General features: G+C 44.0%; 1 protein-coding gene across 2 annotated transcripts; it reads right to left on the bottom strand.

Annotated features, from left to right (window-relative positions):
• Window positions 1–71: 71 nt before the first annotated feature.
• kif20ba (kinesin family member 20Ba) lies at window positions 72–26,863 on the bottom strand. Of its 2 annotated transcripts, none has more exons than XM_076978508.1 (34): window positions 26,711–26,863; window positions 26,512–26,623; window positions 26,334–26,423; window positions 26,010–26,129; window positions 25,690–25,828; window positions 25,271–25,455; window positions 24,937–24,988; window positions 24,635–24,838; window positions 24,386–24,497; window positions 24,168–24,239; window positions 23,895–24,041; window positions 23,628–23,784; window positions 23,254–23,523; window positions 22,578–22,717; window positions 22,352–22,478; window positions 22,090–22,240; window positions 21,822–21,871; window positions 19,584–19,703; window positions 16,884–17,013; window positions 13,108–14,146; window positions 12,801–12,918; window positions 12,400–12,522; window positions 12,173–12,236; window positions 11,921–12,046; window positions 9,790–9,920; window positions 9,192–9,347; window positions 8,808–8,984; window positions 7,419–7,556; window positions 5,473–5,559; window positions 5,148–5,360; window positions 2,282–2,353; window positions 2,006–2,138; window positions 1,404–1,534; window positions 72–619 (listed from the first exon to the last, which is right to left on the bottom strand). In XM_076978508.1, exons 2-34 carry the CDS (start codon window positions 26,617–26,619, stop codon window positions 545–547), a joined length of 5,157 nt encoding a protein of 1,718 aa, XP_076834623.1. In that variant the 5' UTR covers window positions 26,620–26,623; window positions 26,711–26,863; the 3' UTR covers window positions 72–544. The 2 variants fall into 2 exon arrangements, with proteins under 2 accessions (XP_076834623.1, XP_076834624.1); XM_076978509.1 differs by having other exon boundaries at window positions 73–619; window positions 12,173–12,233.
• Window positions 26,864–27,889: the final 1,026 nt, after the last annotated feature.

Here is a 27,889-nt window from a genome sequence, read left to right as displayed (position 1 = left end):
ACCATTCTTGTAGTGCATGTAGCACACTGTACTGAATCCACTGAACATTATGATGAAGAAACAGCTTTGACAGACAGTATAGTAATAACATGTGTGGCTACATTTATTAGCTGAAGAGTTCTTAAACAGGCTACATTAACAGTTTGAGCCAGACAGTTCAACATCATGAGTGTAGAAACATGTTTTTGTACCGTCTGCCATATTGAGCAGCAAAACGCCACTTAATTACTCTTCAAAAACTCTTTTAAAGGATGAACTGTCTTTCAAATGATCTAAAACAGGAAAACAATTCTTAACAGCATTTTACATTGGTTAACTATTTCAGAGTAGTATTTCACCAATGTAATGTGACAATTAAAAACAAAAACAAATGCTAAGTGTGCAGCAAAATTAAAAAGTGCAAGTGACATAAGAAAAAAATATGTGGAAGTTAATTTTAGATACTATAATATCATATTACTAATAATGATAAAAACCTTAGTGTGATATATATATATATATATAGTGATGCTCCTTTCTGTAGTGGCTACTAGAGCAGCTCCAGTTACTTTGGATTTCTGCTGCGCAGTCGTCTGGTACTGTGAAGACAGCTGTTCTCTTCTACATCTCCATCAATGATCTGCAATGAACAATGAACATTATGATAGTTATACTGTATAATTCTGTATAAACCTAGACTGCCATCTCAGCCATGATAGCTAATAAAAAACAAGTAAAACAGATAATTGTCTGAGCAAATGGGCAGAGAAAAAGTGTTAATGTGCTACTAAGAACCTATATCTCTCCACATTTTAAAGAAACAAACAAACAAACAAAAAACAGGCTGCAAAGGGGAGTGAGACCAGGCTGAAAATGTCTGTGGTGTGACTATGTGAGAACAGGAGTGTGTGTGTGGTGTGACTATGTGAGAACAGGAGTGTGTGTGTGTGGTGTGACTATGTGAGAACAGGAATGTGTGTGTGGTGTGATTATGTGAGGACAGGAGTGTGAGTGTGGTGTGACTGTGTGAGGACAGGAGTGTGTTTGTGTCCTGTGTCTTTCTTCCATGAAGTCTGAGCGTTGTGCCAAATGTACTAGAGCTGACTTCTAGTCAAATTGTAGACACAGATATTCAGATACTGACTTTGACTGATTGGAACAATGAGGAATTTTCTTGCATCAATCTCATACAATAAGACCAGCTGGGTTTTGTCGTATTTGTTGTGTAAACATATAGATTAAGACTAGGGTTAACCCTAACCTGTCTGTGTGGTACCAGGACTAGATAAAGGTTTATCAGCTTTCAATAGGAAGAAAAACCATGAGCACATATTTACTGTATTACTCTAACCCTAACCCAGGATTTTACAACAGCTGTTGAGTATAAAAACACTGAATAAAGTGCATATGAAACGAAGGCTCACCTGGTGTGCTGGGATGTCCATAGGAGAGGAGATATTGGGGCGTGGGACTTTTCTTTTGGAACGCTTAAGATTCCGAGAGGACCCACATGCATCTGGGGTCTTCCCACTCATCAGGCCCATAATCTTCTTTGCTACTCAGTACAATACAGAGATCAATAATTATTAATCAATAATAGACACATCAAAAGATAACCAAAATTAGTCATTTGTTGGGGCTCCAAAATCTAGGGAGTACTAAGCAGTTTTTTTACCTAATCCTTTTGAGGAATGCGTATGTATTTTTCTGCTTAAGATCCTCTAATGAAGGGCAAACATTCATTCATTTGTTTGATAAATGGGCTTCAAGTCAAGTAACCATAACAACCACTAAAAAAACTACAGCAAACATGTCACAATATAACATTTTGATAAACAGCAAAATAAATCTAAATCTAAAGATGCTACAAACAAAATCCACTGATATTTTATGACTTTACCCAAACAATTATGAATTTCTCAGACTTCCCATGTTTTGAATAGTCTTTGTAAAATTCCATATTCCAAAAATGTCATTACCAATGGGAACCCTGTGTGTAATGCATGTTCTGTTCAGACTGACGCACCTTTGATGCCCAGGAAGGTGGGGGAGCTGTGGAGAAAGTCCCCAATCTTCTGCAACGTCCCCTCCTTCTCCCTCGCATCCCGCAGACTGAACTGGGAGTCATGGGAATTTTTTGCAACTACTTCAGGGGATGGCTGTGAATAATACACAAATCACAAGACTAACCTTAACTGACCGTTCCCAAATCCAGCCAAACTTCCTAAAATGAGAAACGTGCATACAAAATATGTACTCTAAGCATTACTAAGATTTCATGCACCACATTTATATGTATTACCTCCTCCCGGTGTGCAGGCAGTGTGGCTATTTTCTTGCACCGCATATTTCTCTTGTTCTCATTTTCAATCCCCTGAAAGAAATAAAACAAGGAAATTAAAGAAGAAAATACCAAAACCCTGCCGCACCTACAAAGTAAAAATTAATAAATAAAAACCACACACAGGATTCCTTAGAAACAGACCAGGGGGCGTGACTGAGTCTCGCCTTGATGGTCCTGATACTGCTTCTCTTCTTGAAGGACAGACACAGACACACGCGCACACAGACACATTGTCTGAGCCGTTTCATTATAGTCACAACTAGACACTCGCCTCTTCAGACTGCATGGTGTGCTCAGTTGCCAGGGACACCACACAGCGGAGGAAGCATGGAGCTCTGTGAGAACTCACTGTGGGAGACACTGTGACCCTAATTAATCCTGACCAACCCTGACCATAACTAACCTTGACCCTAACTATAACCAACCCTGACCCTAACTAACCTAATAAAATATAAACTAATAAAATATGTAATAAATAATAATAAAATAATATAAGCCATTAAAATATGTAATCACTGGTGGTAAACAGAAGGGATGTACAGGGTTCATACACTTTTTTGACAATCAATTTCCATGACTTTTCCATGACTTTGAGGCAAATTTTAATGACTATACATTCTCTAAACATATGTGTAGACATGAAAAATAAGAAAAAATCCAGGCCAAAATTCCACAGTATATCATAAATTAATGACAAGCCACGTGGTTTAATTGAAAAAATAAACATTTACCGTATTTTCAATATCAATATAAACCGGAGTTACGACCTACTTTTTTTTTTTATTTCGCGCGTGCACGGAGGAGCAGTGGCAGCACAGTGGAGTGTTGTGGAGTGTTGTGTACGATAAGCTGAGGCAGCACAGGCTCCACTGCAGCCCATCTCGGCAACACGATCGCTCTTTCTCGCGTTGTACGCACGAGGACATCGTTAGTTTTTTTTCTATACTGTGTTTACGATCAAAACGTATCTAAATCTAGGGTCGCGCTTAACGACAAAAACTGCTTTATGACGGACTTTTCAGTCTCTAACCCCATCGTTAACCGTGCACATTTTGCACGCCCCGTGTCCTTGTCTTTCACAAGCCATAGCTTGTATTTGTCCAAATGAAGCAGTCATTGTTTAATCGGCATTTACCAGCATTACGCTGATTTACATCAAAGTACAATCTACAGCTCCGCTTGGAGTCCGACGCTAACGCAGTGAACTAATGTGTGAAGTTACGTTAGCGGTCCGCACAATGAAAAAAAATCAGAACAACATACATTTATTGTGTCAAGCAAATTTCCATGACTTTTCCAAAACATTTGAGTATTTTTTATTTTTCCAAAACTTATCCAGGCCTGGAAATTGCTATTTTCAAATTCCATAACTTTTCCAGGTTTTTCATGACCGTACGAACCCTGGATGTAGCATGCAAACAATAGTATACATTTTTGTTTATTAATTGAAGTTGTAGCGACTCTAACCAGTCCACACCAGCGACCCTAACCAGTCCACACCAGCGACTCTAACCAGTCCACACCAGCGACCCTAACCAGTCCACACCAGCGACCCTAACCAGTCCACACCAGCAGGCCCTAACCAGTCCACACCAGCAGGCCCTAACCAGTCCACACCAGCGACCCTAACCAGTCCACACCAGCGACCCTAACCAGTCCACACCAGCGACCCTAACCAGTCCACACCAGCGACCCTAACCAGTCCACACCAGCAGGCCCTAACCAGTCCACACCAGCAGGCCCTAACCAGTCCACACCAGCAGGCCCTAACCAGTCCACACCAGCAGGCCCTAACCAGTCCACACCAGCGACCCTAACCAGTCCACACCAGCGACCCTAACCAGTCCACACCAGCAGGCCCTAACCAGTCCACACCAGCAGGCCCTAACCAGTCCACACCAGCAGGCCCTAACCAGTCCACACCAGCAGGCCCTAACCAGTCCACACCAGCAGGCCCTAACCAGTCCACACCAGCGACCCTAACCAGTCCACACCAGCGACCCTAACCAGTCCACACCAGCGACCCTAACAGTCCACACCAGCAGACCCTAACCAGTCCACACCAGCGACCCTAACCAGTCCACACCAGCAGGCCCTAACCAGTCCACACCAGCAGGCCCTAACCAGTCCACACCAGCAGGCCCTAACCAGTCCACACCAGCGACCCTAACCAGTCCACACCAGCGACCCTAACCAGTCCACACCAGCAGGCCCTAACCAGTCCACACCAGCGACCCTAACCAGTCCACACCAGCAGGCCCTAACCAGTCCACACCAGCGACCCTAACCAGTCCACACCAGCGACCCTAACCAGTCCACACCAGCGACCCTAACCAGTCCACACCAGCAGGCCCTAACCAGTCCACACCAGCAGGCCCTAACCAGTCCACACCAGCGACCCCAACCAGTCCACACCAGTGACCCTAACCAGTCCACACCAGCGACCCTAACCAGTCCACACCAGTGACTCTAACCAGTCCACACCAGCAGGCCCTAACCAGTCCACACCAGTGACCCTAACCAGTCCACACCAGTGACCCTAACCAGTCCACACCAGTGACCCTAACCAGTCCACACCAGTGACCCTAACCAGTCCACACCAGTGACCCTAACCAGTCCACACCAGTGACCCTAACCAGTCCACACCAGCGACCCTAACCAGTCCACACCAGCAGACCCTAACCAGTCCACACCAGTGACTCTAACCAGTCCACACCAGCGACCCTAACCAGTCCACACCAGCGACCCTAACCAGTCCACACCAGCGACCCTAACCAGTCCACACCAGCAGGCCCAGTGCTGCTCCCCTTTCCATTCTACTCACCTTCTCCATCTCACCACTCTTCCTCTTGCGGCTGGCGCGTGCGATCTTCACCGTGACGGCAGTCTCGTCACCCTGCCTTTTCAAAGCGAAGCGGTCCGGGTGCAGGGGGCTGAAGGAGATCTCTAGCTCGGGCCGTGGGAAGCGAGACGGCCGTCCTGCCTCCGTGGAGATCTCGGATGAGTCCCGCACGGATGGACAGCTGCTGCATGAGCCCTGCAGACGAGAGTCGGGGGACCGAGAGTCGACGCTTTAAAAACAAAACAAAAACCCACACATGTTCCATGTGTTTAAACACAACTCTAATCACCACATAAATTTGGCTTACCTGGCTGGTATCAGAGGCTCTTGTACGGCTTGTGTTTTTCAGAGGGCTGCTGTCACCAAGATTCCCCAACATTTCTGGTGCCACAGTCTAACAGCAGTTCCAGTTAGACAAACAACTCACAAATGTTTCCATGGCTTGTAATACAGACATTACCCACATAAAAGCAGACCAACACAAGGAAGCTTATCTACATTCAGTATTAGCAATACTAGCAAATCTGATCACGCCATAAAAACAGCTTAGTGACGTGAACGTCGGAGTGTCTATGATGCGTCATCTGTGTGGATATGTGCATGTTTGTTGCTGTCTGTGTGTAGAAACCCATCTATAATTTTTTTTATGCATACAAGTTTGCAAATTGGCCAAATTGTACTACAGGGCCATGGCAGTTGTTGTAGTGCATTCACTGAGGAGTGAGTGCTGATAAAAACGCAATAAAGATCCAGTATGCAAATGTAGGTCATGTATGGATCCATCCACCCATTCTCATCCACTTATACGGGTCCGGGTCAAGGGGGCAGTAGCCTAATCAAAAAGGCCCAGGTCTCCCTCTTCCCAGCCACCTCTTCTAGCTCTTCTGGGGGGATACCGAGGCGTTCCCAGGACATTCGAGAGATATAATCACTCCAGTGTGTCCTGGGTCTTCACCGGGGTCTCCTCCCAGTTGGACATGCCAGAGCACCTCTAGGGAGGCATCCAGGTGGCATCTGGACCAGATGCCCAAACCACCTCAAATGGGTCCTTTCTACGTGGAGGAGCAGCGACTCTACTCCAAGTTTCTCCAGGATTATGGTAATCTGTACCTTATCTCTAAGGGAAAGCCCAGACACCCTGCGGAGAAAACCCGTTTCAGCCATGTATATTCGCGATCTCGTTCTTTCAGAGTTCCTGACCATAGGTGAGAGTCGGAACACGGATTGAGCAGTAAATCAAGTTTTTGGCTCAGGTCTCTCTTCACCACAACGGTTTGGTACAGCATCCGCAACAGTGCGGCCGCCGCCCCGGTCCACCTGTCACTCTCTCCTTCCATTCTTCCCTCACTCTTGAACAAGAACTCATGATATCTCCTCAAGGACACACTCCCAACACAGAGGGCCCTCCACCCTTGTCCAACTGAGTACCATGGTCTCAGTTTTAGAGGTGCTGAATCTCATCCCGGTTGTCTCACACACTGCTGTAGACTGATCCAGCAAGAGCTGTAGGTCCTGTAAACTGATCCAGCGAGAGCTGTAGGTCCTGTAAACTGATCCAGCGAGAGCTGTAGGTCCTGTAAACTGATCCAGCGAGAGCTGTAGGTCCTGTAAACTGATCCAGCGAGAGCTGTAGGTCCTGTAAACTGATCCAGCGAGAGCTGTAGGTCTCGGCCCGATGATACCAACAGGAACACATCATCCACAAAAAGGAGATGCGGAATATCTTGAGGCCACCAAACAGAACTTGCTCTGCCACGTGGCTACACAGAGAAATTCTGTCCGTAAAACAGAAAATATGAACAGAATCGGTGACAAAGTGCAGCCTTGACGGAGTCCAACTCCCAGCCGGAACCAGTCTGACTTCCTGCCGGCCATGCAATCCAAGCTCCTACTCCATATGTACAGGGACTGGACAGCCTGTATCAGCAGGCCCCGTACCCTATACTCCCAGAGCGCCCCCCAGAGGAACACGGTCGAATGCCTACCATCACGTGTGGATCACTCATGGAATCCCAGTCGGAGGTCGAGTCTGTATATATTAGAGTGAGCATGCTCGGGTGAGCCTGCATGTGTGTTCACGTGTATGCATGTGGGGAGTAATCTCTGTGTACAATGGTATTATATATTTGCATTAATGTATGTACGCACACCCCAACCCCACGCCTTTGTAGAGTGCACACACTTAATACCGGTGTGCACACTGGTACTGCACCTTTGAATTAGTGTGTGTGTGTGTGTGTGTGTGTGTTCTACCTGTGTGGAAGAATGTGAACACTGTACACTGGTGCTGGGAGGAGCTTCAAGCCGACTGAGCTGCATCTCCAGGCTGTGGATCTGAGAATCCTTCTCCATGAGTAGAGCCTGCACGTCCACAGCCCTGTCTTCACCTACCTGAGCCAACAGGTAACAAGACAACATACACATATGGTTGAAATAATTAGCTTTTTATCACATTAAAAGAGATGATACCATCTCCCCAGTATTCGACCACTGTTATTATTTTTGTTCAAATATGTTATTTAATTAGAGACTAATAAAAATAATCCTAGATTTCTATTTAACTAACCAGGAATAAATCAGAAACCAAGGCTCAGATAAAAGTGCCCCACTGTAGTGATTAGTTCATGTAAACACATCAGGGATGATGCGTTTTGGTGAACCCAAAAGAACCGTTACAATAAAACCATTTACTGCTATTCAAGTGCATCTCTGAACATCTACACTCAAGATCTTCAACCTGCTTACTAGATTTCCTGCCCACACACTCCCTCAAAAACATTCTCCCTGTGGCAATTGGTCCTTTACTACAATTAATACATTCTTGTCTGAATATTGGCTATGTACCCATGTCATTCAAATGAACAGTAATCAGGCCTCTGATAACCTTGACCCACATCAGATATCGCACAACAGGCCGATCTCAAACTCCCTTTATTTCCAACATCTTACAAAAGGCTGTAGCTCAACCCACTTCCATTGCCATGGACAAATGTTCCTTGTTCAGACACACACACACACTCAATGAACCAAGACTAGGACTTCTACAAAACTAGACTGGACATTCTTCACTTTTTGACTTCCTTATTTTGCTGTTTGCTGCTTAACGTTTACATTGTTGTTATTGTGGTATCCATTGGGGCAGTCATGGCCTGGTGGTTAGGGAACTGGTCTTGTGACCGGAGGGTCGTGGGTTCGATTCCCAGGCCTGAGGCCATGACTGAAGTGCCCTTGATCAAGTCACCTAACCCCAACTGCTTCCCGGGCGCCAGGCTAGGGCTGCCCACCGCTCTGGGCATGTGTGATCCACAGCCCCCTAGTAATCACTAGTGTGTGTGTGTGAGAACTGCACAGATGGGTTAAAAGCGGAGGACAAATTTCGATTGCGGTGTAAAAAATCACAATTGACAAAATACGGCACATTTACATTTCCAACCAGAGGAGGAATTTTACCACTGTCACCTTTAGCTTGCTCAATAGGGGCCTTGGACATGTATAAAACTGTTTTCTAACAAAGGTCACCGTCAACTGCACTACACAAATAAATTTGACTTTGACTCCTAAGTAGATTTGTTAGTACTGCACAACCAGTACTGGCAATCACTGTTACAATAATAAATTGTAAATTTGCAGCACTGCACCGACCTCTGGTGGATGCGAGGAGGTACTACACTGTAACTGCTGAATCTGTTGGTCTTTTTCTGCAATGGAAGACATTAGTTTCTGTAGCTGGACTTCAAGAGCTGAAACCAGTGCATCTCTGTCTTTCCTCCACTGCTCCATTTCCTGCTCTCGCTCGGCGAGTTGTGCAGCCAGACTCTCCTGATCACCAGACAAACAGACACACAGTCATTTAGTTGAAAGGGGAGTTGGCAAATAAGAAGTCAAAGTAAAGTGTTCATTATAGGTTATAAGAGTAGTCTGGTACTCTAGTGTTAGTGCTATTAGTGGTAGTGTTATAAGAGTAGTCTGGTACTCTAGTGTTAGTGCTATTAGTGGTAGTGTTATAAGAGTAGTCTGGTACGCTACCATCTCGGCCTGCTGGCGCGCGTGGCGCCCCCTGCTGTCTGCAAACCGTTTCATGTCCTGGTTCCGCTTCTCCTCCGCCTCCTTCGCCTGAGCAATCAGCACCATCTTTTCCTCCAACCACTTCTGCCGCTCAGTCTGATGTTTCTCACTGGCCATCTAAACACACACACACACACACACACACACACACACACACACACAAGCAGACAACAACCCACACACACATATTAACAGACACAACAGCCCACCCACACACACACTAGCAGACAACAGCCCACCCACCCACATACTAGCAGATACAACAGCCCACCCACCCACACACACACACTAGCAGACACAACAGCCCACCCACCCACACACTAACAGATACAACAGCCCACACACACACACAACAGCCCACCCACACTAGCAGACACAACAGCCCACCCACACACACACTAGCAGACACAACAGCCCACCCACCCACACACACACACACTAGCAGATACAACAGCCCACCCACACACACTAGCAGATACAACAGCCCACCCACACACACACACACACACACACACACACACACACTAGAAACCTTGTAACCAACGCTGTTGAAATGCACCTTTAAACACTGCTGGGCCTGGACAGTGGCCAGTGTGGGGTCACCATCAAGGTGAGGATCTGTGTGATGCGGAGGGAATGAGTTTCCAATGGTCCTCTGCTTCACAACTCTCTCCCTCAGGTTCTCCAATTCTAAACACACACACACACACAAAACTTACACCAATTTTGACATCTCTAAATACGTCTCCAGCTGTTTGAACGACCCGAGGTTATAATGGCTCCTTTACTGTGTTTTCCGTCTCTCCAGCAGTAGTAGAAGGAGAAACAGAGATGGTTCTGTACATTTGAACCCATCAGCACTGTGCAGTATATGGCTGCAGATACATGTCTGACAAACAGTCATGGCCTGGCGGTTAGGGAACTGGACTTGTGACCGGAGGGTCGTGGGTTCGATTCCCAGACAGGCCATGACTGAGGTGTCCTTGAGCAAGGCACCTAACCCCAACTGCTCCCCGGGCGCCGGGCTAGGGCTGCCCACCGCTCTGGGCACGTGTGATCCACAGCCCCCTAGTAATCACTAGTGTGTGTGTGTGTGTGTTCTGACTGCACAGATGGGTTAAAAGCGGAGGACAAATTTCGATTGGGGTGTAAAAATCACAATTGACAAAATATGGCACATTTCATTTACCCATAATGGAGAGACTGCTGTCACTATACAATTCTTCCCCTGTGGGGGGGCCAGACACACCCCCACTTCTGCTGGCAGGGGGTCCACACACCACAGGGCTCAGCACCCGTCTGCACTCTGAGCCGTAGGAACTCAAGTCAAGGTGAACATTATGAATGTGTGTATGTGGAGACACTTGTACATCTCTGCTGTGTGTGCATTTTACCCTTAAACATAATCTAACACTAACTCTTGACTAATCTGCACTAACTATACTTTTCCGAGTATGCAACTAAAACGCTTTAACGTCACTCTAGATATAGAACATCTGCTCAATGTCATAAATGTAGTTTAAATGGACCTCTGGGCTTTATATATACAATGTGTTCCAAATTATTATGAAAGTAATATTTTCTCAGATTTTCAAAAATTACCGATATGAATTGCAGTCATTGTAATTTTCCAGTTTGCAAATGTGTTCATTGCAGCATGAGACGGTGCGTTATCATGCATGAAAATGATCTTGCTGTGGAATGCACGGTTCTTCTTCTTGAACCATGGCAGGAAGTGCTGTTGGAGAAACTCCACATACATTATGGAGGTCGTCTTCACCCCTTCAGGGATCCTAAATGGGCCGACAGTCTCTCTCCCCATGATTCTGACCCAAAACATTACTCCACCTCCTCCTTGTTGGCGCTGTAGACTTGTTTGATTGGGGTGTCCATCAACCAGCCATCCTCCACTCCATCCATCCATCCTCCACTCCATCCATCCTCCACTCTATCCATCTGGAACATCGAGCGTTGCACGGCACTCATCGAACAAAACAGTTTTGAAGTCATTCTTCAGGTATTGTTTGGCCCACTGGAGCCATTTCTGCTCAGTGGATAGAAGAGGTCGACTGGATGGCATACACACAGATGCAAACCTCTGGAGGACCTGCATCTTGTTGTTCAGGGGACGTTGAAGGACCTGCATCTTGTTGTTCAGGGGACGTTGGAGGCACCAGCAGCTTCAAAAACTTGTCTGCTGCTATGACGAGGCATTTTTACAGCTGCTCTTTTAACCTGACATAATTCCCTGTTGGAAAGAGTCCTCAATTTTCCCAATCAGCCCGCACACGTGTGTGCTCTGAATCAGCTACATACTTCTTGATTGTGTGATCACTATGAAGTGTCTTGGCAGTGTTGATTGTAGTCGTGCCTTGACCTAAACACTCCACAATTTGTTGCTTCTCAACATCCTTTTTCTTTCCCATTTTGGCTGAAAATGTAGGCTGCTTAATAATGTGGGGCAGCCTTCATAAGTAGTCTTGCCTTTAATTGGACACACCTGCCAAACTAATTAGCACAGGTGTCTGCAACTGTTTTCAGTGATATAAAGTGCACTGACACACATCACCATCAATGGGTTTAACTGACAAACATTCTTACCATATCACACTTTTTGCATAATAATTTGGAACACTGTGTGTGTGTGTGTGTGTGTATTATATAGAGTGTTTTATATATATGTTTGTTACCCTGGGTCAGATGTTGAATCTGGGTCTCTCTGTTGTCCAGCTCCAGGTCCAGTTGGGTCTGAGTTTCTTCCTGTTCTGTCAGAGCCAAACGCATATCGTCTATCACACGGCACTGTGCCTGTAGATCTGTAACACACATCCAAGGAGACAAAGACATAATATAATTATATTTCTGGATCTCACACACACACACGCACACACAGGCGCGCGCACACACAGGCGCGCGCACACACACAGGGCTTTGTACTGCACCTTTAAGAGCTTTCTCATAGAGCTGGACATGTTCGTCTGTCTTGGAATCGGAAGAACACTTCTGCTGGGAATGAACACAACTCTCATTCTCAGGGTTTGAAATTCAGTATCTACATGTAAACGCGTTATAACCCTAACTCTTCTCATGAGAGAGGCAGCGCAGTGTGCCGGCTGTAAACGTGTATGATTATGTGGACAGAACGGTGGGCCTCAGAATCAGCACTGACATTTCTGAGCTGCTGGATAGTGCGGTCACGGCTGGTGAGCTCGTTCTGTAGTTGGATCTTGGCCTTTTCCAGATCACCCAACTTCTGCTTCAGAGATCTTTCCATCTCATGCATGGAGGAGATCTGAACAGAAAGAGCAACAAATAAGTGTCAGTGAAGAGTAGGGACAGCGGATGGACACGGTAAAGACCCATCAGTCAGGTTGGATACGTCTACACCCAAAATATTAGAGCTTTACCATTAAAAAGTCATGTCACTAAAACCCAAATTACAAACCAACAGACAAACCGAGAAGTAGCCAACAGCAAAAGCATTCTGGCCTGGTTTTCTGAAGCCCGACCACAGGAGTTTGCTGTCAGGCTTTAAACGTGCACCAGCTGCACTCAAGTGGTCTCACTCACCTCCTTTTGCACCTGCTGGATCTGTTTCTTAGAGTCTGTGAGTTTCTCTCTCATGTCGGCCGAGTCGTCCTCTCTCCTGGTCAAGTTCACAGTGAGGCTCTTCACCTCTTCCTTCAGCCTTAGGACAAAGAGCAAGAATAAGAGAGAATTACTTACAAATCATTTCACATGACAGTTGAAGATAACACAAGATAAACATTTTAAAGTTCATGGGAAACACTAAATTTGTGTTCCTTAAGCTTCAGAATTATTCCCCTTAAGGTCAGGGTTCAAGATCTCATCTACACTCACTCAGGTGGCCACTTACTTGTTGATCTCATCTTGCCTCTTTTGGAGTTCTGCGTCTTTCTGAGCTATGGCCTCCTCTGCCACAGCGAGCAGCTCCCTCCTCCTCTCCACCTCCTTCCTACGCGTCTCCTGCACCGCCTGTGTCTCCTCCTGCTCCAGGCGTCCCCGTGCTATCTCCAGGCTTTTTTGAAGTTCACAGAGCTTCGCTTCCTTTTCCAAGAGAAACGCCTCCTTCTGGGACAGTTCAGCCACCCGATCAGCCAGGTTGATGTCATTCATGGAGCCTGTTTGATCTACGCTGGGTTCTGGTTCCTTCAGTTGTTCTTGAACTGTCGGCTCAGTGTCTCTCTGGTTTAGTGGCTCCTCCTTAGATAGAAGTGCAGTGTGTTTCTCAGCAATCTCCTTCACTTCCCTCCTGCTATTCTTCTCTTGCTCGCCTTCGCCACTCTGTCCCTTCTCCTCTAATTCAGTGATGAATCCTCTCAGGGTGGCAACCTCAGCCTGGAGGTCAGAGTTTGCTCTCTGGAGGTCATCATTAATAACTTGGTGCGTTGTCAGTTGTTGTGCTAGAACTTTTTCCACCTGCTGCAGCTGTGCAATGTCCTCCTCTAGATTTCCAATTAGCCTATTTTTCTCCTTGATTTCACAGTCCTGCTCGGCCAGTCGACATCTGATGGCATTAAGCTCCTCCCCCAAACACACCTTTAATTTGCTGCATTCAGACTCTGTAGCACAGAGTTTGGTTTCCATGGCATTTGGTTGAGTTACCATAGCAAGGAGGTTCTGCTGCTCCTCTGTGTTCCTCTGGAGAGACGTATGCTCATCAGCTGGACACTCGTGTACATCACCATGACAACATGGCCGCTCCTCTTCACACTGGGGCCTCAGGAGGGAAAATTCAAGAGTCTGGCAATCCTGTTCCACATCAGACAGCTGTTCATCTTTGTGATGGGAGTCAGCTTGGTAACACCCAAACTGACCTCTGACCTCCAACTCTGGTGACTGACCACATTCATCAGCCACAAGGTTGACTGGGATACTAGAGTTCTGCTGGGATCCTACAGATGGAAAACAATGAATTTGTTGATTATATTTCCACATATACAACCCCTGAAAAAGAGTATGGAATCACCAGTCTGGGATGAGCACTCATTCAGACATGTTATTCTGTAGAACAAACTCAGATCAAAAACATGATGCAATAATAAGGTCATTCCAAAGTGCAACTTGTTGGCTTTCAGAAACATTGTGGAAACAAAGTAAAATGTTACTTTTATTGAGCAAGCACAGGGGGAAAATATATGGAATCACTCAAACTGGAGGTAGAAAATAAGGACACACCCAGTCAATTTCCCTTTGTTAGTCTGCAGTTAAAAACACCTGCAGTCATGAAACCTCGGTGGGCTGCTGGACGAAGTGGAGTGGTAAGAACCACGAGAGAGAAACGAGAGAAATGTCTCTTGAAACAAAAGAGGAGTGTGAAACTTCTTGAAGAAGGTAACTCTTCACGCATGGTTGCTAAAGATGTGGGCTGTTCACAGTCAGCTGTATCCAAGATATGGACCAAATACAAACGGCATGGAATGGTTGTTGAAGCCAAAAGTACTGATAGACGAAGAAAGACCTCAAAGACAAAGAACTTAAGGCCATTTGTCTTGAAAACCGAAAAAGTACAACTAAACAGATGAGGCATAAATGGGAGGAAGCTGGAGCCAATGTATATGACCAAACCGTAAGAAATCACCTAAAGGAAATGGGACTAATACAGGAAAGCTAAAAGAAAACCATCATTGACACCTAAACAGAAAAGAACAAGACTGCAATGGGCTAAGGAGAGGCAATCATGGACTGTGGATGACTGGATGAAAGTTATCTTCAGTGATGAGTCAAGAGTCTGCATTGGACAAGGTGATGATGCTGGAACTTTTATTTGGTGCCGTTGCAGTGAGATTTATCAGGCAAAGGCACTGGGGAGACGACTGTGGTTAATTCTTCTATCAATACATTGACATTTTGGACAGTTTGCTCATCCCTTAAATTGAACAGATGTTTGGAGACGATGAAATAATTTTCCATGAGGACAAAGAAAGACACATTCAGTCGATGTCATGGCCTGCAAATAGTCCAGATCTCAACCCAATTGGAAAAAAAAATGGTCCACAAGAAGGCTCCGACCTGCAAAGCTGATCTGGCAACTGCTATCAAAGGGAGTTGGTACCAAATTGAATACTGTTAGTCACACATCAAGTCCATGCCTCAGAGACTGCAAGCAGTTATAAAAGCCAAAGGTGGTGCAACTAAATGCTAGTGATGTATTTGAATGTTTTGTTTGTTTTTCATGATTCCATATTTTGTTCACTCAGAATTGAGCGTTGGGGAACCGTCAGGGCCTTCTACGCCCTCTCAGAGGGCCTAAAATATTCCTAAAACATAAATATATATAATTTATCTTATTTTTTAAATCTACTTACAGTTTGACAATCGACATCTAAACAATTACAGAAATATAAGCAAATAAATTATTCAACCGTGTCTATTCAATCTGTGTTGGATGGTGAGGGGTTAAGTGGAAGCCAGTGAGCCTGTGTCTCCCCCTATCAGGACTGTGATGCCCGTTGTTCGTTTACAGAGGGCCTGGCAGTTATAATTCAGCGCAATACCAGTTTCAAATGACAGTAAAATTGACCAAACATATCTTCCCTCTTAGTGGGCGGGCTTAACTGTATGATAATTTCCGCCCGCTGTGGCGATGCTAGCTGTCGTTAGCGTACCACCGCTAGCTAGTTTCGATTCATCCCTTTGACGTCCTCGTGCGCGTTGTTTACATATTCCGCTCCCGAGGAACACGGAGCTGTGAACCTTATTTTGTTGGAACCTTATTTTGCTTAAGAAGTTATCTAGTACAGATATTATTGTTTATTGCATTTCTAAAGCTGTACTGTCATCTCAGTTTTTTTTTTATTGCAGTTAATTAGGAAGGGAGGGGGGGGGGGTTGGGAGAGGGCCCAGGTTTAATGGTGACTGTTCGCTACCGGTTAATTTCTTTGTTTCTGAAAGCCAACAAGTTGCACTTTGGAATGACCTTATTATTGCATCAAGTTTTTGGTCAGTTTGTTCTACATAATAAAATGTCTGAACGAGTGTTTATCCCAGACTGGTGATTCCAGACTTTTTGCCAGGGGCTGTAGATAAAAAGCACTCAAAGTAACTGGAAGTTACATTAAAATGCATACACATCATGTGTGCATACACAGACGAATCCTACCAAATATAACAAATGAAATTATCGTAATTTTATCCATGAATCATCTATTTTTAGTACACCAACAGACATTTCAGAAAAGACATGTCCGATGTTATTTAGGAGCAACATAAATGAATCTATATTAATTCTGAAAGTGTACCAATACAAACAATCTGAAATGAGACTCAGTCTAGTACAAGAAAGAGTGCAACAGAGACCAAACGTATTATTATTTTTAGGTATAACCATTTGTACATGTGTAGGGGTTGAGAGCATGAGGCCACTCTGGCATCGTATAAGGATGGAGATTGACGCCCCGTGCTAGCATGCGTGTTCCACGTCATATTTCTTTATTCACGTTGACTAAAAACAACTTAAAATATTTGCACACTTAAATTCATGAGGCATTATGGAGAGGAGCTAGATGTTTACTGAAGGCAGTCTGTTTCTGCTACGCAGGCGTCGCCGTCCTTCAAGCCGATTCCGTTTCCTCGGCCCTATGGTACAGACGGAAGCTGGTTGGCGCTGTTCAGCAGTGCCGGAGCCAGTACCTTTCTTTAGAGGGGGCGGGCCGTGGGGATCCTCAAACCCCTCCTGCTCCTGTGGGCGTTTCCTGCTCCCCGGGTGTATTTTGCTCTCTGAGCATGTGCAGTTATGTTTACACTGAAGGTCCTGAACAATCTGCAAATTAGCAGAGAGGAGAAGTTACACAGAACATTAGTCTAACACACACAAAAAAAATGAGAAATTGAGAATGTGAGAGATTATATGGCAGACAGAGATTATAAATTGTAGCAATATACATTTTGTTTCCAGAGAAACAGGTTTTGGACAGAGGTCTTTCATCCATTGCTGAATTCATACAAGGAATGAAAAGATCGCCACATTAATGCCACATGGTTCTCAGGTTCGGAGAGAGCAGAGATCAGATCTCCAAGTTCAAAAAGTGCAGATCAACTCCTCTCCAAGTTCGGAGAGAAAAGATCAATAATTGTCCTTCGAGTATCCCAATTTCATAGGTGCCATAGCAACAAACAACAACTGGCAATGCAAACAGATGGCATTAAGGCCATAACCATTTGCATTACAAGGGGCAGTTTAGGCACTGGTCATTTTACCAGACTCAGCTGGCTCGCTAGAGCCTGGGCACATCAGGTAAACTTCACACTGGAAAAAATCAAAATCTTACCAAGTATATTTGTCTAATTTCTAGTCAAAATACCTCATTAGACGATCTCATTGACATTGGTGAAGGTCAAAATTGGAAGTACATTTTGATATTTATAAAACAACATTGTGGTGAAGTAAAATCAGCAGGAAAAACTATACATCTACCTTAATCGATTCATCCAATAATAACTCAGTTGCCCTGTTCAGAAGTATAGACCAGCTAGAAGTGGTTAAACCATTACTAAAGAATAGAAATCGTGATCCCACATTTCTCAATAATAATAAAACTATATTGAACCTTCCTTTTCAACCCAGTTGAATGAATGTCAAAGTAAACCAAATAAAACACTTTTCAGTCTGGTTTCAGAGCTCTCCACAGCACTAGTTAAGGTAGTAAATGGCAGACAAAATAAAGATGCAGGCAAACTCTCAGTCCTTTTTCTGCTAGATCTCAGCGCAGCTTTTGACACGGTTGATCATGATATACTTCTTGATCCACTACAGTGCTGGGTGGGCCTTAGTGGCTTAGTCTTAGACTGGTTTAGATCGCATCTTACTGGGCACGATTACCATGTTGCATTAGGTACCTTTTCCTCCACACATCAAAAAATAACTTGTGGTGTCCCCCAAGGATCAATTCTTGGGCATTTACTGTTCAACCTATATGCTTCTGTTAACACTTATCATTAACCAACATGGTATTAGTCATGGTATTGGTGTTCAGACTTATTTAAATCAAAGAAATCTGAAGGTCAAACAATGTGCCAAGAACCTGGGCGTCACTTTTGAAAAGGAGCTCAGCTTCAAATCACACATCACGACTACATGCAAGACAGCTTATTTTCACCTTCTAAACATCGCTAAGGTCCGAGATATGCTCTCTCCTGCTGATAGCGAAAAACTTGTCCATGCATTTATCACATCAAGGCTAGATTATTGTAACGCTGTTCTATCTGCTCTTACAAAGAGCTCTATTTCTCACCTACAGTGAGTTCAGAACGCTGCTGCAAGGGTTCTGACCCACAGGAGAAAACGAGATCATATTACACCTGCACTCCACTCACTGCCCTGGGTACCTTTCAGCTTTAGAATTGATTTTATGGTTCTGGTGATGGTTTTTAAATGTCTTCATGGTCTTGCTCCTCTTTACCCAAGTGAAATGATGGTTAGATATGTTTGTCAGGTCTCACAGGTCTTCAAACAGTAATCAGTAAAATAACAGTAAAGGTGCTATAGAGCTCTGATCTGAGAGTATCGTTTGCAGTTAAAGGTGAAGTCTGTCTTAAGAGTCTGATTCTCTGTGGGAGGGTTCTTCTCAGGTCATACATCAAGACCATGTTTTATAGCATTGTCAGGAGTTGGGAGGTAAAATTTGTTCCTTCAGGTGTTCAACAAACAGTAACAGGCTACAATAAGGATCTACAAATGGCTACAATAAGGATAATCTCCCGCCAAAATAGCATAACTAACAGAGGACTGAATCGAAGACCAAAGATTGTGGAATGACGGAGCGGTTTTGCCTATAAAGGTTTGTGTGAATGCTGTTTTTTGGAAAGTGCATTTCTTCAATAATCATAGTCACCCTTTTGTTTACATTTTGAAGGGCATTCCTTGGCAAACCAAGTTTAAAACGGTTACCAATTTGTTTTTCACGGATGTATAAAAATTATATACAATGGTCCACAAATCCATTAGCAGGTAAATTAACTCCAGCTGAGCATGCTGATAACTGAATGCATAATTTTCTAATAATGCCCTTCAGCTACTGTAACACTCTGGTATGTTAAAGCCTGAATTAACCACCAATACATCAAATTATGTTTTAAAAAGGTATATATAATGTTTAACTGATCAATTTAGGCCAGAAAATGCTGACTTGGCAGTGGGGTTGAATTTGTAGGTTTAGGTCTGAAATAGTACTGCTGGTTAAAGCCCTAACCCTAACCCTAACCCTTAACCTTCGCCCTAGCCTGTCTGCAGCCAGCGAGAAATGCTTTGCCCCTCCAGCCAGAGGCAAGTGTGATTTATCTGGTTCTGAAGCGGCCGGGTCGTGTGTGTGTGTGTGTGTGTGTGGTGCTCACATGTTTATTTGAGTCATGTGCAGCCTGGTCCAAGCACACCTGGAGCTTAGAGATGATCTCATCCTTCTCCACACACATGACCATCAGCTCACTCATTCTCTGCTCACGGCTCTCCAAAGTCTATACATGCACACACACACACACACACAATAACACAAACATTCTTTACATTCGTATAAGGCAGAACATAGCAACAAGCACTAATAGACTATCAAACCTTATATCAGTTACTCAGCCTAACTTTAATATGTCTTATTTCAAAGAAGTTGACATGGTAACACTACTTGATGTGATTTCATCACTAAAATCCTCTACTTGTGAACTGGACCCTTTACCTACATGCTTTTTCAAGCAGGTTCTGAGCTCATTAGCAAATGAAGTTCTAACGATTGTTAATCAGTCTCTGCAATTGGGTGAATTCCCTAACTTTTTTAAAACAGCAATGGTTAAACCACTATTAAAGAACAGAAATCTTGATCCCACAATTCTCAATAATTATCGACCTATATCTAACCTTTCCTTTCTTAGCAAAATCATTGAAAAAGTTGTGTCAATCCAGTTGAATGATTATGTAAAAGTAAATCAAATAAATGACACTTTTCAATCTGGTTTCAGAGCTCTCCACAGCACTGAAACAGCCCTAGTTAAGGTAGTAAATGACTTGAGATTGAATAAGGATGCAGGCAAACTCTCAGTCCTTTTTCTGCTGGATTTAAGCGCCGCTTTTGACACAGTTGATCATGAAATTCTTCTTGATCGACTACAGAGTTGGGTAGGCCTTAGTGGCTTAGTCTTAGACTGGTTTAGATCGTACCTAACTGGGCGTGATTACTATGTAGCATTAGGTACCTCTTCCTCCACACGTCAAAAAATAACTTGTGGCGTCCCCCAAGGATCAATTCTTGGGCCGTTACTATTCAACCTATATATGCTTCCGCTACCACATATCATTAATAAACATGGTATTAGTTATCATCAATATGCAGATGACACTCAACTTTACATTTCTCTAGAACCTAAGGCCCTAAAATCAATTTGCTCACTGTTTGACTGCATAGATGATATACAGACATGGATGTCTGACAATTTTCTGCAATTAAATAAACAGAAGACAGAGGTTCTTGTTCTTGGCAGTGATTCACAAAGGAATGATGTCCAGACCTATTTAAATAAAATGAATCTGAATGCCAGACAATGTGTTAAGAACCTGGGCGTCACCTTTGATAATGAGCTCAGCTTCAAATCACACATCATGACTACATGCAAGACAGCTTATTTTCATCTTCGAAACATTGCTAAGGTCCGGGATATGCTCACTCCTGCTGACAGTGAAAAACTTGTCCATGCATTTATCACATCAAGGCTAGATTATTGTAACGCTGTTCTATCTGCTCTTCCAAAGAGCTCTATTTCGCACCTACAGCGAGTTCAGAACGCGGCTGCAAGGGTTCTGACCCGCAGGAGAAAGAGAGATCATATTACACCTGCACTCCACTCACTGCACTGGTTACCTGTCAGCTTTAGGATAGATTTTAAGGTTCTAGTCATGGTTTTTAAATGTCTTCATGGTCTTGCCCCTCTTTACCTCAGTGAAATGATGGTTAGATATGTTCCAGTCAGGTCTCTGAGGTCTTCAAACAGTAATCTGCTGGTGATTCCTAGATGCCGATTAAAGATTGGCGAGGGTGCTTTTAGCCACTATGGCCCAAAGCTCTGGAATTCTCTTCCTGAAGAGCTCAGATGCATTTCATCCCTGAATCGTTTCAAGAACAGTCTCAAAACTTTCCTGTTTAGATCTGCTTTTAGTTAAGAAATTCTAGTCTATTATTTTATAATTTGTCACTTTATTTAATTATTTCTTTTTACCTTTAATTTTAATATTTTATTTTTATCTTCTTATATTTACTTATCTTAATTAGTTTTATTTACTTTACTTTTTTATTATATTGTTTACTTTACTTTTTTACATTTTATGTTATTTTACTTTAATTTCTTTAACATTTTCTTTTTGTCTTCTTTTTATGTTTCTTTTATTTATACTGTAAAGCACTTTGAGTTGCATGTATGTATGAAAGGTGCTATATAAATAAAGATTATTATTATTATATTATTATTTTCTATACAAAAACTATTTGTTCAGATTTTGTCCCCCCCATGAATTTATATTTCTATTACAAAGTATAGAAACAAACATGTTCTGCATTTAGAATAATTCTAGCAGGTTTTTAGCACTTTTACCTTTTTTATTTGCTCCAGCTCCCTTGCCAAACTGGTCTGAGTGTCTACATCTGGAGGAGGGTTAAACATGAACACAATTTTAACTGAAAAAATGATAACTCCATGATAAAATTGTGGTTTAACTACAGTCAGGGTGAGGAAAAACATAGCATAATGGCAAAACCCAGACATGAACCACATATTTTAAAACAATATGAATAACAAAGGTGATGAATTGACCACAATAATGCTGATCATAACCGAGCTGGGGTGTGGTGTGACCTCTGACCTTCACTCAGCTGCTCGTCTTTCTCCAGGACGTGCAGTGTTGCAGATGGTCGGGGGTCAGAGGTCACGAGACAAGACCGAGTCTCCTCAGCATCCTGTCTGACGCTTGCCAGGTCACAGCACAGGTCACCCAGAGCAGGAGCATCACTGGCCTGCAGGATTCAAACACACAGTCTCAGTAAACTAATGCCACTAACCATTAGTGAAGGGGGGGTGGGCGTAAGGCTCCACTGTGTGTCCAGTTATTTTCTCTAGAGCATCACCTGTCCTTTGCCTTCTGCTTCACCTTCACAAGTGCTGCTGGACAACTTTCCCACCAAATTTTTAAATATCTCTAACCGCCGCTCACATCTCTCCTCAATGAGTTCCCGTTCTTTCAAAATGCGCTCACTAGAGAGAGATAGAGAGAGCGGGAGGCAGGGGTGTGAGCAAGACAGACAAACATCAAACAAAAGGAAGGCGACAGTACTATGCAATCTGAACTCTTACTTGTAATCTGCCTGCATTTGGGAGAAGAGCTCTGAGAATTCTCTGGTCACGTCCTCACGGATTCTGCATTCCAGCACACTGCTTTCCTCTCTTGCTGCTCTCAGCTGTTCCTGAAGCTGTTCCAACAGCATCAGCTGACTCTGACACACAAGACCAGGCAGGGAGGGATATAAATTAAATAATGGCCACAAGAGGCAATTAAGGGATCCAGCATCATACAGTGTGAAGTTTAGTTGCGACTGGGCTAAGTGAACTAAATTGCATTTGCACGTGAAGCCTGGTTATAAACTAAACATTCGTGGTGTATGTGGAGGTCATATTTAGCCTGTGCCACTGCTGTACCAACAGCCTGTCTGATGTCCAGATTTGTACATGTCTGATGAAAAAGCTCAGACCTGTTTATTTGGTTATTTCTTGTTTTAGAAAAGTTAGAAGGGGGTGTTTATATTGTTTTTGTTTGTTATGTTGGCACCAGCCCTTCCAAATATTATCTCCAAGTTGTTTGTTGTTTCCAAAGGGGTTGGAATATAGAAAACAAAAACGAATATAAAATCGACGGACGAGAGAACCTTACTTGTGTGATGGCTTGGTCTATTTACGTTGCGTACTTTTATTACGAGCCACCTTACACTAAGGATCGTAACATATAAAGAACAGTAACAAGGACAAATCTCACCTCGTACACATCTTTATCCAGCAGCACAGTCTCCTTCCCATCATCCAGGTCCTCCAAGCAGTCTTCCTCTTCATCTTTGTCATCCTCGACCTCAGAGTCCATGTCCTCGTCAACATGCTCCCGGCTGTGTTCCCAGGGCAGCGAAGAGGTGCGTCTTGAAGAGGTGCGCCTTGCACTGCGCCGAGATGCCCTGTTGATGATGATGGACACCTCTCGTGCACTTCTCTTCACCACCAGTGGGAGGACAGTAGCCGTGGTTAGGACTACCACCTGCAGGGTTTTTATAAATGAAAGGATTGGCATTCGTCATTTATGTGAGCTAATCAGAATGAAGAAAACATTTGCCTGATTCCGGTCCCCTCCCCACACCCCACCTTCTGTGCCACAGCAGAGAACTTCAGGACATTGAGGGTCTCATCGTACATGGACGCGCACTGGTTGACGTTGACTATCATGCAAGCTCTGCCCCTGCCTGTGAAGTAGCCCTGCAGGTAGTGGGTGAGCTTACTCTCCCGAAACGGGATGTGTTGCCTGGAGTGGACAAGAGACAAGGGAGGAGAGAGAGAGACGGAGAAGGAGCTGAAATTTTACAGGACAGAATGTGGCACGAGAGGAAGAGAAAGCTGGACGGTCATGAACACCTGGACGGCTGGCTGCTTCGGAGAGCGTTGATGCATTTTCCCAAGCTGAGCAGAGAGGTGTTGATGTTTCCTGCTTCTTTCAGGCGATCTCCTTTGTTCTGTGTTTTTCCACATCGCTCAGAACCTGCCAGATCGCATAAAGACAGCCTATCCACAAAACATAGAAAATACATTTAGAATGTAAAAACACAGCACAAACATTTATATTGTGTTTATATTTATAGCATAGTTTAATGACACCGATTTCAGTGGTGAGACACCAGGCAGACTCACTCACTAACAGACTGCACTCTGGGTGTGTCCATATCCTCAATTCGCAGGATCCGAACAGAAAAGATACTGTGACTAAGAAAGAGAAATACTGCAATTAAAGAGTTATACAAAAAACAGCTCAGCCGAGGGGCCACGGAGGTCAGGCTGGAGGTCAGGCTGGAGGCCAGGCTGGAGGCCAGCGTGGCAGGACGCAGGTGGGCGTTTCAAGTCTTTGGTACCTGCGACTAGAGAGCTGGTTGAGCTTGGTGGAGGAGATGCTCTGGTTCTTCTTCCCAAGTTTCATCACTTTAAACGCCTCATCTGCACCGTGCACCTGCACCCAGCGCAAGTCTACAACACACGTCAGTGTCAACTACTGTAACACCCACTAAACAAGCAGTATGACACTGTGCTACAGCCTGCTGTGGTATACATGTAAAACTATAATTCATTTATAAGCCTGTAGACAGAGCACACGTGCCGTTTACCTTTGATGAAGGAATTGCCTTTGCTGTCCTGGCACAGGCGAAGGTTGGTCCTGCGGGCCGCATTACCAGGCAGCTGCTCCAGCAAGTCGTGAACGTTCTCATTATAGATCTCACAAAAGGAAACCCAAATTGAGAACTTGGTGTGAAGGTCCATGTCCACGTTGAGGCTTCTTTCACCATCAGAAGCATCCAAGTCAGCTGGGTCTATACATGTGCAATCAGACAATTAGCAGGGGAAGCAACAAAAATAATAAAACAACCCATCCAGACCATGTGTACAAAGGAAGTGTAGGTCTCCTTACCTTCAAGACTCTTGGAACTCAACAGACTGGTTGCACTTTTTTGGGAATCACTCTTGAGATAAAGAGTAATGAAATGTAAAACATTAATCTAAGATTTAAAAACTACACAGAAATCACAAGATATTTAAGAAGTTTGTATTTGCCAGGAAGTACTCAGAAAAGTTGTCCCTGGTAGATTTCAAACTACATCAAACACTCCTTTCCTTCAGTGCATTCCCTCATTTTGCAAGAGGATCTAATTCAGGAGAGCCCTACAAAAAAACTACCAGTCTGTGCCAGGCATGTGACAGAACCCCAAAATGTGCCTTGTTGTTTTCCTACAACCTGAACACACCTCTTTGAGGAGTTTGAGGAGGTTACGTTTTCCAAGGGCCTCCTGGATCTGCTGCTCTCTGGTGAGCACGAGCACCTCTTGGCACCTGTGTGGCTTCACGGTCAGGTGGGTGAACACCCGCCCTCTAAGACAACTGAAGATCATGTTCAAGGAGCGGGGCAGGATGCCCACGTCACTCTCTGGACCTGCAGGACCAGCACAGTCAACTGTCCTATTCTCTCACAACTTCATAAATTATTGTTATTATTAATCTTGCTTATTTATATCTTAAAATACCAAAACTACAATTTTGTTTCACTCAGCTAATTACCAAAATTAAAAGTGTTAAACAGTCTGCAGACATCCCAGTAAACAAACCCTAGTATAACAAAAAAAAACCATTTAACCAGCAATGTTCAGGTGCAGTGTGATGCACAAACCTAAAAAGGTGAAGGTCTTTCCCGAATTAGTTATTCCGTATGTGAAGACTAATGAATTTCTTCCTTCCAGCACATTTTTAACAAGACTTTTCACGGTGCCATCAAAAATGTCTTTCTGGGAGGTCTCAGGTCCAAAAACCTAAACAACAAAAAGACACATTACAGTCTCTTATAGGCTACTGTAATTTAAACAAAACTTGATAAATATTTTTTTTCTGAAATAAGAATCTAAAGCTAAAAACTTTTATAAAAGTTGTTTATAAAGAAAACAACCCACATTCTGTTCCACACCCGAGATGAACAACATCAATGCTGCTAACCTGAGAGAATTGAAAGCGCTGTGCTGTTTGGGGGACAGACTTCTCACTGTGCTGGGCTGAAACAGGTGCTCTCGGCGCTTTGAGCAGCACAGTGTGAGGAAGGCAAATGTTGACACAGTCCTTCAGAGGACCAAAGATTATGAATACAGATTAAAAACAACAAATGTATACAATGCATATAGCAAAACCCCTATTTAAAGAGCTTTCTATTACAAATGCATGGCATCAGATTCACGTCAACATCAGTGTTGTGGAAGGGCTTAAATTAAGAGCATGTTCACGAAAGTTGAACTGGCACAACATCTTCTACTGCACTGAACTCACCTGTGACTCTCCACGCTCCACTTCCGCCGGGGTGAAGGGTCGTACGCGCAGATACACCTGCAGCAGCTCCTTCTCCAGGCTGTCGGAGTCCTGTGAAAGTGTTCAGACAAACGTTTTGTCCAAGGAGCCGTTTGACACGGCCACACAGTGTCGCAGGTGCGGGGACAGGTGAGCCCACCTGGGAGACAGCGAGCTCCTCCATCTCGGGGTTCAGGTCTCTCCTCACGTCCTCCACGACCATGGGCCCGGACCTGGGCGCCTTGTCGTTGAAGCAGGACTCCATCATGTTGCTGAAACAAACGCCACACACGAACGAATAAATCAACTAAACGTATAAATCATCAATAATTTTGTTCCTTAAATGGTCAGATACCTACAAAAGAGTCTTTTAAGCGGCGCGGCGGGACCGTGTTGGGTCGGAGCTGCTCGATGTTTTCTAAACCAAACTGTCGCGGTCTCATTCAAATCGGACCAATCAGCGTAAAGATACATGTGGCAGCGGCTGCTGGGAACACGCGTTTCATGCATCAGATTTGCGCTGCATTTGCGCATAGAACATTGTGTTCCTGGAATAAAGTTCTGCGGTATAGAAAGAGAATTATTAGACGTAGTTATATCAGGGGTACTCGAATAGAAATGATGACGGGCCACATTTAATTTTTTTAATCACTGAAGGGCCGTTTACGGGGGGGGGGGGGGGGGGGGGGGGTGTTGAACGCATTTGGGCGTCTGCTACCTGTTTGTTGTTGCCATAAAGGCAATCCCCGGCATCGTCTTGAGATCGCGGTGCGCGATTTCAAAATAAGAGCGGATAGCGCGATTGAAAAAAAAGATTCCTAAAAAAAAAACACTTTTCAAAACAGCTCACGGGCCAGAAATAGATATTTGAGTATGGGGGAGTTATATTATGCCGTATTAATTGATACATTGCGAGCATTAAGTCCGTGTCAGCGTTAAGTTATTCTATATCGTTTAACATTTTATTTATTTTGTTAGCTATTTGTATGCTAGCCTAAAGTATATGACTGTGAAAATAACCCTTATTTGACATGAAGTAAATCAGATGTAATGTAATATTAACAGTACATTCAATGTATTTTACCATGTTTTTTAAATATCCAACTAGACAATGTACATATATATATATATATATATAGGATCAAGCCATCCAGATAGACTAAATGAGGTGGCGTGTGTTTTATTCTGTGTCTTGAATTCTGACCTATCCGTACTATTACCTAGGATGTATTCTGTGATCAGAAGCAAAGCACTTTGTAAGTCGCTCTGGATAAGAGCGTCTGCTAAATGACGAAAATGTAAAATGTAAATGTTTTATGATCAATAATGCTTAGTGTGATTGGAGAAATGTACACTTCATTGAGTCTTTCTGCTCCCCAGATCTGGAATAACCTCTGTAGCTGCAGAGATAGTTTTCAGAGGTCGTTGCTGCGGATGTGAACGTACCCCCACAGGTTGATATGGACCTGCTCCCTGTGTCAGGGCTGGTCCCAGGGCGGGTCCTCCTGTCGCCACCAGGAGGAGCCCACGAGCCAGAC

The sequence above is a fragment of the Brachyhypopomus gauderio genome, chromosome 17 (assembly GCF_052324685.1).
Source record: "Brachyhypopomus gauderio isolate BG-103 chromosome 17, BGAUD_0.2, whole genome shotgun sequence".
In the NCBI taxonomy this organism is placed as follows: Eukaryota; Metazoa; Chordata; class Actinopteri; order Gymnotiformes; family Hypopomidae; genus Brachyhypopomus; species Brachyhypopomus gauderio.
The sequence above is the reverse complement of the archived record's forward strand: the minus strand, read 5'-3'. Positions and strand labels throughout refer to the sequence as shown.

Coding starts and splice junctions, on each gene's coding strand:
- kif20ba (XM_076978508.1), bottom strand. CDS start 26,619: ATGATGGAGTCCTGCTTCAACGACAAGGCGCCCAGGTCCGGGCCCATG. Junction 19,704..21,821: donor AGCTGGAGCAAATAAAAAAG/GTAAAAGTGCTA, acceptor GTGCATGTATAG/ACTTTGGAGAGCCGTGAGCA. Junction 2,354..5,147: donor AGAGTGGTGAGATGGAGAAG/GTGAGTAGAATG, acceptor TATTTCTTTCAG/GGGATTGAAAATGAGAACAA.